The following is an 11,021-nucleotide window of genomic DNA, read 5'->3' on the forward strand; positions in this document are numbered from 1 at the left end:
TCACACAGGCCAGGGGCAAAGATGCTTACTTTGCAAAAGAGGCAACTGAGATGACCCCAGTGGTCCTGCCCCAGGGACATAGCTAGTTAATGGTTAATGCAGAACCAGAACCAGTCTCTAGTCCCAGTTGGAGCTCTTTCTATGACAGCAAATGACTTCCCAACCAGCATTCTTTCCCCATCGCTTGTGAGAACACACACATGAGCAGGTGGACACACACACATACGTGCACACACATGCACACAGGTGCTAGGCTTGTCAGCACCTGAAAACAAGGAAGGGCCTGGCTCCTGACCTGTTTGCAGGCTCAGCTGCAGCTCAAATCCCCACTTCTGCTCCCCATCCCTCCCTTCGTTATGCAACTCTCTTCTAATTTAGCTTTCAGCCGTACACCATTTGGATTCCAGGTCCTTAATCCGATGGAGCTGAAATGAATGAGGCAGGACTCCGTGCCGGCTTCACAAAGGCGGCACTGTCTAACTGATGAATGGGTTCCTTTCTCCGGGCCAAGAGGACAATTTGGAGGGGCCAGGGCAGGCAGCAAAAAGGAGCTCAATGTCTAGCATAATAACCTGCATGTGCCAGCACGTGGAATGGCCCTTTATAACAGAGGGGCCTGGGTTGGGGGAGCCAGAGAAGAGCTGGGTCAGTTGGGAGGAAGGCAGAGAGAATGGCAGAGTCCGGGACCCTGCCCACTGGCTTCGGGGAGCTGGAGGTCCTGGCAGTGGGAACGGTGCTGCTGGTGGAAGGTGAGCCAGGCAGGAGCCGGGGTGGAGCAGGAACTCGGCCGGGTCCCAGAACCCAGGCTGCAGCTGCAAAGCTGGCAAGGAGAGGTCCCAAACCCTACTCCTCTGTGCCCAGACCCATGGGGTCTTCTGATGGCTGCACCTGCGGGATGCAGCACGCAGGCTGGGAAGCCAAGAGAGAGAAGCTGGTCAGGGTCAGGGAGGGAGGAACTTTGAGGAGGGGACGTCTGCCCAGGGCATGACCAAGAACCAGGACTTTTCATGTCTCTTCAGCCAAGAGAAAGTTGAATCCACTCCCTGGAAGTCCTGCTAAGAATCTCATATAAGATCAGGCCCCTGGTAGGCTCTGGAGGCAGACAGCTCTGCCGCTTGCTGTCTGTGTCACTGAAACCAAGACACTTGAGCTCTCTGACCCTCGGTGCCCTGACGTGCCAAGTGGGTGGTGGTAAAGGTTAGATGGGATAAGGGCATAAAGTGCTAGACTAGATAGACACCCAGGGTTTTCAGTTCATTCATTCCCTTCCTCTCCGGCCCCACATTACTTGGACCATCTCCATTCCCTTGGCCCTAAGGTCTTCTGCTCTAGTGGTGACCTGGGTCCATGAGGTGCCAGCTTCAATCCAGAGTCCCTAAGATGATCACTGAGGGCAGAGCTGGGCCGGTAGACGCTGGAGTTGGGCCAGCCCAAGACTAGGTTGATGAGGGATGCAGCCCTTGTTCAAAGCAGATCCAGAGAAATAATCAACACATTTTCTCACCCAACAAGAACTGACAGTGGAGAGGGAGCCGCAGCCACTAGGCTGGTCCCAGAGACCCTGGATGTCATCATCTGGTGGCCAAAGCCCTTTTTCCTCTCCACTGGGAGCCCTACAATCTAGCATCCCTCTAGGTCCTCAAACATGCCTTGAAAGTTTACAGCTTTATGTTTTTGTACGTGCTGTTCCCTCTTTTTTTTTTTTTTTAAGATGTTGGGGGTAGGAGTTTATTAATTAATTTATTTATTTTTGCTGTGTTGGGTCTTCGTTTCTGTGTGAGGGCTTTCTCCAGTTGTGGCAAGTGGGGGCCACTCTTCATCGTGGTGCGCGGGCCTCTCACTATCGCAGCCTCTCTTATTGCGGAGCACAAGCTCCAGACGCGCAGGCTCAGTAGTTGTTGCTCACGGGCCTAGTTGCTCCGCGGCATGTGGGATCCTCCCAGACCAGGGCTCGAACCTGTGTCCCCTGCATTAGCAGGCAGATTCTCAACCACTGTGCCACCAGGGAAGCCCCGTGCTGCTCCCTCCTTTTAGAATGCTCTTCCACACCTTGTCCTTCTAGTGGACGCTCACAGTTTGAATGCAGGATCCTTCCCCATTCCTCTTTAGACGGGAGAAGCCCAGGTGCAGGGAGCATAAGGGGTGGCAAATGAGTGATAAAGCCGAAGTTCAAGGTCAGGTCTGTCTACCACTGGAGACCACTCCCTTCAAGCTCACCTCGCTGCCTGGTGTCCTGGGAAGCTCCCAGTTCTACGCTGCCACCCCTTATCCAACGCTCTCCCTGACGTTGTTCCAGAGCCCTTGGAGAAGGCATTCTGGAATTTGAAAATCCTGATTTCCAGTCCCAGCTCCGCCACTTTCTAGCTGCATACTTAGGGCAAGCTGGCCAGCACCTCTGAGCCTCGGCCTCTCTGCTGTAAGTGGGGAGGACGGTGTCCAGGTGAAGACTGACTGGGAGGACCCACATAAAGTGCTCAGCACCCTGCCGGGCACGTGATAAGTGCTCCATGGCTGTCCATGACTATGATTGTTCTGGCACAAACCGTGCTGCACTTTATCGGACTTCTTCCTTGTCTGTCTTCCCATCAGACTGTGCATTGGTAGAAGGCAGGGTGTACATCTCGTGGCTTTCGGTACCTGAGGGCCAACCCACTGTGTAGGGGCTGGGTGAGCTGCACTGAGATGGATGCTGAGGGTTTCGGGGGAGGCTGATGAGGCCCCATCCCTCCCACGGCCCCTCATTCTGAGCCCAGGAGGGCCTCTGTGGCCCCGGTGCCAGCTCTCCCCTTCCTTTCAGCTCTCTCCGGCCTCGGCCTCAATGGCCTGACCATCCTCTGTTTCTGCAAGAACCCGGAGCTGCGGACTCCCAGCCACCTGCTGGTGCTGAGCTTGGCGCTGTCGGACAGTGGGATTAGCCTGAATGCCCTCATGGCAGCCACGTCCAGCCTCCTCCGGTACCTGCCCCCTCCGCAGTCCCTGGGCTCTGGGGCCTGACCTCTGGGCACTGGGCAGCAAGCCAGAGACATTCTGCCTCCCTGTAGAAGACTATAGGGGAGAGGGTGGGCAGACTGAACTAGGTTAAATCCGAATTCCAGACTATCCCTGTAGAACCCCAGGCGATTTCTGGAACGCAGGAGTTGCTCGGACCTGACCATCAGAGCTGGCTGACTGCGGGGATTAAGAGGATGGGCTCTGCAACCAGGCCGCCTAGGTTGGAATCCTGACTTCATTATTTCTATCTCTCGGCTTCTTCTGTAAATTGCATATTATTACCTAACCCATATGGTTGTTGGAAGTATTGACTTATTATTTGTAAATAACATAAAACAATGCTTGGCACCTAGGAAGCCTTAAATAAGTGTTTGTGAAAGCAAACAGGATTTTGACAAGTGTCTAAGACCTTATGTGCAAACCAGGGTCTTCCAAAGTGGCCTCAGAAGGTGTTTACCAGATTGTTTTCTTAAGCAGATGGAACATTCCTGTGAAAGCTAGAGCCCCACCCCCACCCCACCGCCGCCCTCCTATGAACACTCAGAGCTGACCAGTCTGAGGGTCTGAATCAGTGAGGATTCCTTGCCTTGTTCTCCTCCAGGGCTGGGGAGGGACAACTGAAGCTTCCACCTTGCTTGGCCCATGAGGCTGGGAGTTGGGAGGCCTGGGATCTACCCTCTGTCTTTGTCTTCATCTGCTGTGTGACATTGGCTCAGTACCTTTTCCCCTGAGCCTCAGGCACAAGCTCTCCTCCCAACCAGGTTGTTCCATTTCCTGTGATGCAGGCATCTGATCACCAGGGAGACCCTTCGGTCCAACAGAGGTGCCGTGAAGGACCCTGAGCCTGGAGAGTCGTCATCAGGCTCCACCCCTTCACCCCAGCGGCTTGATCTCTAAGGCCCCAGTTTCCTCATAGGAAAAACAGATACTAAAGCCCTTTTCTAAGGAGCTAAAAGTGCCTTCCAAGCTGCTGCTGAGCAGGTGAGGGAGGAAGACAGGGATGGAGGGAGGGGTCACTGGTGCCCCGTGTCTCCCACAGGCGCTGGCCCTATGGCTCAGAAGGCTGCGAGGCTCACGGCTTCCAGGGCTTTGCAACGGTGTTGGCCAGCATCTGCAGCAGTGCAGCCATCGCCTGGGGGCGCTATCACCACTACTGCACCCGTATGTCTTCGGGTTCCCACAGTGGAGGGACATCCACCTATTGAGAGTGATCAGGGAGAAGGTCTGCCCAGTGTTTCCCAGTTCAGGGAACTGTGGGTGGGCGTAGGTGCCCATGAGCACGGGGTGTGGGCACTCAGGAAAGGATGGGGGGAGGAGAGTGCAGGAGAGGTGTTGAGGCACATGCTGGGAAGGCTGCCTGTGCCCTCACTACAGCCTCAGGCAAGTCAGGGGTCCTCTCTGAACTTAGTCTCCTCCTCTGTAGGATGACTTTTATAACCTACCTCACAGTTTTATTTTGAAAATCAAATGAGATCCTGGATACAGAAAATGCCCTTGAAGACAGGCACTGTTGGGAAGCAGAGAGGTGACGTGTGTGTGTGTGTGTGTGTAAAACTGGGCATGTGCCTTCGCACCCCACACTTCCGTGGAGCCTCTGTCATGCAAAGGCTTCATGAAAATGAGTCTAGCTCTAGATTTTCCAAGCTGTATTGTCAAATTCCATCTTCGTAATTATCCATATCAGTGTACCACCTGCTCTGTTATTTTGTTTTTCTTAAAAGTGACCCATTTTTAAAAATTTAAACACCTGCTTTAGTCTCATTCTAAAAAAATCTGTGAAATCACAACTTTAATGTCCTTATAATTTTAATGCACATTAAAGTAAAAAACATGTTCACCCATAGACCATTTAGAATAACACTCACCACAGAGATACATAAACATGTATCTGGGGGGCCGTGGCTCAGTTACCACTCACAGCAAACCCCCAGCTTGCAGACTGGGAAGCAGAGGCTCAGAGAAGTTGAGTAGCTTGCCCCGAGTCACACAGCGATAGGGGCAGAGCTGGGATTGGGCACAGCCTGGATGCCTCCAGAGGGAGTCTCTCCCTTTGTCTCCTGGGCTCTGAGTCCTGGAGCTGTGGATTTGCCTGGCACAGCGGCTACTCTGGGGTCCATAGCTAGCATGACCTCAAGACCTGAGCACTTCCCTTTGGAATCGCAGATCTGCCCTGACCACAGACACACGTGGCCCCCTGCCCTCCACAAAGTCACATGCCTCTGTCCAGGCCAAAAAAAAAAGCCTTCGTTCTTATCCTAACTCCTATCTGAGCCCCTCCCACCCCATCTGACCTTGGAGCTCCTCTCCCACCACTTCTACCCCAGCCCTGTCCCCAAACCTCCCTCAGACCATCATACACGCATGCACACACATACACACACACACGCACTCTCACATGTGCACACAGGAATGCACACCTTCTCAGATGGCAACAGGCTCTCGGCCTTAATATAGAGCAGTTAATCCCTGTCCCATGGGCCTCTGGATCAAAGCCCTTCCCGTGCTGGAGGGCACAGGCGAGCAGCACGAAAACAGGGAAGAGGGAAGGGGGGTGTGTTCTAATAAAAATTATCTTTTTTATTCTTCATAACAATTATCTGAAGCAGGGAGTATCATTTCGACTTTGTGAAGGAGAAAACTGAGGCTCAGAGAAACTCTTAATTGCCTGAGGCACTATGCTGTTAAGCACCAGGGGCAGCAGTTAGGGACATTCTGCATGACCACAGAGTCCATTAGTTTTCACTCTGCCAAGCTATCTCCTCCTCTCAACCATCCTCCTCCTGTGTCCCATGCAGGCAGCCGACTGGATTGGAACACGGCCGTCTCCTTGGTTCTCTTTGTGTGGCTGTCTTCTGCCTTCTGGGCAACACTGCCCCTCCTGGGCTGGGGACACTATGACCGTGAGCCGCTGGGGACATGCTGCACCCTGGACTATTCCAGGCCGGACAGGTGAGGTGAGGGGAGTGGCTTCAAGGCTCCTTTCCATGGGAGTCTTGGCTTTGAGTCTGTAGGACAGCAGTGTCAGCTGAAAATCCAAATGGGGACATGTCAGCATTTGCCAGACAATCTCAACTCCCTAGTCATCATACCCACTAAGGAAAGCCCATTCCAAAGACTGGCCAAGTTATGGGAATGTTATGCAAATTGGGGTGCAGAGTTGGGCCCCAGAAGGGGTCCTTTCCGGGGAGCTATTGGCCTGTGTTGGTTATAACATTCACTGAGCCCCATGACCCCTTTGCCACCTTCAGTACAGTCAGATGTCCCAGCTCTAACTTACCAACTTCTACAGGGAGCCATATCCTTGGTTCGATAGCATCAAAGAATGTTAAGGTCTTTGCATTGGAAGGGACCTCCTTGGCATAGAGTTCAGTTCTCTGAATTCCTTGAGCGTCTGCTGTGAGCCAAGCCCTGGGCCAAGCCCTGGAGAGACAAGAATAAATGCATGGGGCTTCCCTGGTGGCACAGTGGTTGAGAGTCCGTCTGCTGATGCAGGGGACACGGGTTCGTGCCCCGGTCCGGGAAGATCCCACATGCCACGGAGCAGCTGGGCCCATGAGCCGTGGCCGCTGAGCCTGTGCATCCGGAGCCTGTGCTCCACAACGGGAGAGGCCACAACAGTGAGAGGCCTGCATACCGCAAAAAAAAAAAAAAAAATAATAATAATAATAATAAATGCATGATGGAGCCTACCATTGTGGACCACACGTCTAGTATACTGCCAGGTCGACCTGGCTCTGGGGAGTCCGGAGCTCCCTCTAGGGGCTGCCTTGTGGAGGGACCATGTGGGCTTCAGCCCCCCTCTTGCTTCCACTAGAGGCACATTTCATTCATCTGCTTTACATGTTTATTCATGTTTACTCATAAAGCACCTGCATTGATGACCCGCTTCCCGGGTCAAACCCACTGGAGAACCCTGGGTCTTGTCTAATGCCCTTCAGGGCATTCCCTGCAGGTATTTCCCCAGCTGGTGTCCAGACCTTCTGGCAGCCCTCCTTCCCACTCCTCCTTAGTGGACAGCACCCAGGTGACATGGTCTCCCCTTCATGGAATGGCAGCCTACCTCCCTGTGACTCCCACCTGCTTCTGGGCAGCCCTCTTGCCTCCCCATCACCACTACCTGGGACCCCAGGCTCTTCTCTGTTCCCTTCAATGATTTCTTCAGTGATACAACGTCCAGTCTCATCCACAGGGTCCTTCCAAATCCCTATGCCAGGAACACTCCTTGGATGATCCTTCCTCCTGGTCCACTGACATCTCCATTTGGTAAACACGTTTCCCAAACTAAAGTGTCCCGTTCTCTATGCTTGGGGCACATACAGAGAGCAGGGCTGAGCACTTGAACCGCCCAACAGCAAGTTCAAGGAGGACTATCCCTCATTCCAGCTCCCTGGCTCCTAAAGGCAGGTTCCAGGAGGACCTAGTAGCTCTCTGGTTCTGAGGGGAGTTCAGCTGGGACTTGGGAGCACCCACACTCTGAAAATGCATCTGATGGGAGCAGTTCCGTGCACCTGACTGTCTAGAGCAAAGTCTGGTGGGCTTTCTAGGGTAAGTGATCGTCTCTGAGAGGCAATCCTGACTCCTCCATCCCCTCTGTCTGCAGAAACTTCACCAGCTTCCTCTTCACCATGGCCTTTTTCAACTACCTCCTGCCCCTCTTCATCACAGTCATATCCTATCGGCTCATGGAGCAGAAACTCGGGAAGACTGGCTGTCCTCCGGTAAGGACCAACACCTAGAGCGGGAGGAATCTCTCTGTCCCTCTCAGGGACAGCAGGGAACATGAATGATGTGACAACACTCAGGGGTTCTCTGTGTTTTCAACGATCAGGAAAGAAATCCAGCTTTTGTACATTGAGCATGGGGTGTTAGGGCAGAAACACACCTTCCCCATTGCTGGGGATCACCAAGACCTGGGAGGAACTTATCAGAACTACTCAGACTTACCCAGACCCCATAACTCTGAGAGCCAGCGTGCCCTACCGGACGCCATCCTTGCTGTTACACTTGCTCCTTCACAAGAATGTAAGGGTTGGCACAAAATTACATGCATTTTAAATGCTACTTTTAAATTGCTTCAAGATGTTTCATTGAATCACAGGCACAGGCTGTTACCCACAACATAAAACCACACCTGAAAGCACGTTTGTCCAAGAAAAACAATGCTTCAGAATAAGCCCTCCTGGTCATTTCTCAATTTCTGCATTAATATTTTCTTGCCACGATTTTCCTTTAACTTTATCAACTGAACAGTCTCTAGCAGATGAGTCATAAGAAGTACCAAAAATTCAAAAACAAAAACAAAAAAACCCAAAACACCCAGGTACTAATGTTACTTTATGTGCATTATGTCATTTCATTTTTGCACCCCACTCCCCGAGGAAGGAAGCTTTTACTGTCCCTAGGTCACAGATTAGAAATTTGAGGCTGAAAGGGGTTATTAGCTAAACAACTCAAAAGCCATGCAATTAGTAATAGCAGAGTTGGATCAAACCCAGGTCTGGGACTCCACCACCCAAGTGGACAATCGTAGTGCATAAAAGAAACACTCTCTTTGATGAGAAACTTCATCTGCCACATTTTTGTTTTCTGTGAATTGGAAAAGCACTGTACAAATCGATTTTAGCTGTGGACCCAGGTTCCCCTGGTCACAGAAGGAGGGCGAGGGCTGTGCCGGTGCTTTCCCCGGCGCTCATCACCGCCTCCACGGTTGTCCTCCGCGCTCTGCCCTCCCTTAGCCCTGCCTGGGTGCTCAAAGTCGCCACATTTTATTGAAGGTTCAATCGGCCAGGAGACAAGGCTGCCACACGGATTTTTCCGGGTTGACTTTAAACCATCCGTTTCAGTAACATCAGCAGAGGTCGCCACGCGTTGTCCCAGGGACCACGCCTGCGAGCTTAAGTCACCTTCTTTGTTAAAAGGCGACATGGAGCTTCCCTGGTGGCGCAGTGGTTGAGAGTCCGTCTGCCGATGCAGGGGACGCGGGTTTGTGCCCCGGTCTGGGAAGATCCCACATGCTGCGGAGCGGCTGAGCCCGTGAGCCATGGCCGCTAAGCCTGCGCGTCCAGATCCTGTGCTCCGCAACGGGAGAGGCCACAACAGTGAGAGGCCGGCGTACCACAAAGAAATAAAAAAGGCGACGTGGTCAGTAAGAAAATAAGCACTGATTTTTAGCGTCAGAATTTTAACCTCTGAGTGTATGTGGGGAGCTAGAATTTAGCAAGTTCCACCCTGAAATTAGAGCGCAAGTCGTGCGCCCTCCTGTGGCCACAGGTGGTACCACATCGCCTGCTGCTTGATTCTATCTCACACGGCGGAAAGCGGCCCCTTTGAAACCAGGACTGGTTGACCTGCAAGTTGGCTCCAGCTACTGATGGCCAGCTGCTTCTGGGGCTGAGTTGTGAGGGCAGCTCAGCCTGGGGACCCTTACGCACACATTCACACTCACAGAGCCCCTGGTTTCTCAGAACACAGACCAGGAAGGAAGCTCGTTATCCACGCCAGTCCCAACCTCCAGGCAAGTCAGGCATTATCAGGCCACTTTACAGACAAGGCAGCTGAGGTCAAGTCAGCTTGAACGAGAGGCCTAGGGTCAGACATCTTAAACAGAAGAGAGATTCATCCGGTCCCAGGTTCCCCCCCAGGCTCAGCATCTTCCCACAGCCCTGCCGAGTGCCGACCTGGTTCCTGGACCTCACGGGGCTGCCGAACACCTAGAGCAAGTCGATGCCTCCCTCCTTTACCCATGTCTCCCCAGGTGAACACCGTTCTGCCAGCCAGGACGCTGCTGCTCGGCTGGGGCCCCTATGCTCTCCTATATCTGTACGCAGCCGTTGCGGATGTGACCTCCATCTCCCCCAAGCTGCAAATGGTACAGACACCGCCAGTACCCAAAGCTCTCCCCATCTTTGTGCTTCTGTTTCACCCCATCTCTCTTTCTGTCTTTACGGCCTCCAAGATAAGCTCTCTCTTTCTCTTTTCCTTTGAACACTCATAACTCACTGGGTATTAGCTTGTCCCCTGGTCACGCAGGGCCGCTGCTCGACATGGCCTAGGCCTCATGTGAGATGACAGGGACAGCCAGCCAGATGGTAACACGTACACTCTGGGACCAGGGGCTGAGATTGGTGCCCAGAGGATTGTGATTCCATGCATCATCCACCAACGTATGTCATAGTCAGAGAAGGCTTAGAGGTTGCAGAATCAAGCTAAGGACAGATGCTTGGCGGCGGGGGCGGGGATGTCGGGGTGAGCATGGGGGACTAGAGTCACCAGTTGGGACCAGAGAGAGGAGAAGAGGCTCTGAAACTTCTCTCCTGGACTTTTCTGTCACAACAGGTGCCCGCTCTCATTGCCAAGGCTGTGCCCACAGTCAACGCCATCAACTATGCTCTGGGCGGTGAGATGGTGCACGGGGGAATCTGGCGGTGCCTCTCGCCGCAGAAAAGAGAGCGGGACCGAGAGCAGTGAGCCTCTCCAGGGCGCTGCTCAGACCCAGGCCCACCCTGGCCACCCTGGACTGAGCCCCTCGCAGGAGGCTTCCCGGGAGTCCTGTCCAGCAGCCTCAGGAGCCAAACTCCAGACACGCACCCACCATCCCCGATGGCCCTGTTGAGCCTGGCCCAAGGCTGGACACAGGGGATTCAGAGAGAAACCAGGCTGCGTGGAAGGAGCCGGGACTTTGGAGCCAGACAGACCTGAGTGTTGGTCATAGCGGTCCCCACGGAGGCTGAGAGATCTTGGGAAAGTCACGCTCTCTGAACTCAGCTTCCTGACCCATAACAGAAGGATGTCAATATGCACCTCAGGTCTGTCGTGAGACTTGAACATGATAGTGTGTACTCACCACGCACATAGAAGCTGCTGCTCATTAGAACAGCTGTTAGGACTCAGAAACTTGCATAGAAAGGGGTGAAAGCCCCAGGTTTGTTTGTGGGAGCTCAACCCAGGCTGCCAGAGTTCAAATACCACTTATTAAATCGTGATCTTTGCAGGTGACTTACTCTTTCTGGGCATTTGTTTCCCAACTTGTG

At 53.2% G+C, this 11,021-nt stretch overlaps 1 protein-coding gene across 1 annotated transcript; it reads left to right on the plus strand.

The window, feature by feature from the left end:
- Positions 1-670: 670 nt before the first annotated feature.
- On the plus strand, positions 671-10,458 carry RGR (retinal G protein coupled receptor; the record flags this gene model as incomplete). Its single annotated transcript, XM_082607619.1, has 7 exons — positions 671-749; positions 2,798-2,954; positions 4,031-4,152; positions 5,787-5,940; positions 7,592-7,709; positions 9,746-9,859; positions 10,327-10,458. 7 exons carry the CDS (start codon positions 671-673, stop codon positions 10,456-10,458), a joined length of 876 nt encoding a protein of 291 aa, XP_082463745.1.
- Between the last annotated feature and the right edge of the window lie 563 nt (positions 10,459-11,021).

The sequence above is a fragment of the Mesoplodon mirus genome (genome assembly GCF_964341445.2).
Source record: "Mesoplodon mirus genome assembly, chromosome: 2".
Taxonomy (NCBI): Eukaryota; Metazoa; Chordata; class Mammalia; order Artiodactyla; family Ziphiidae; genus Mesoplodon; species Mesoplodon mirus.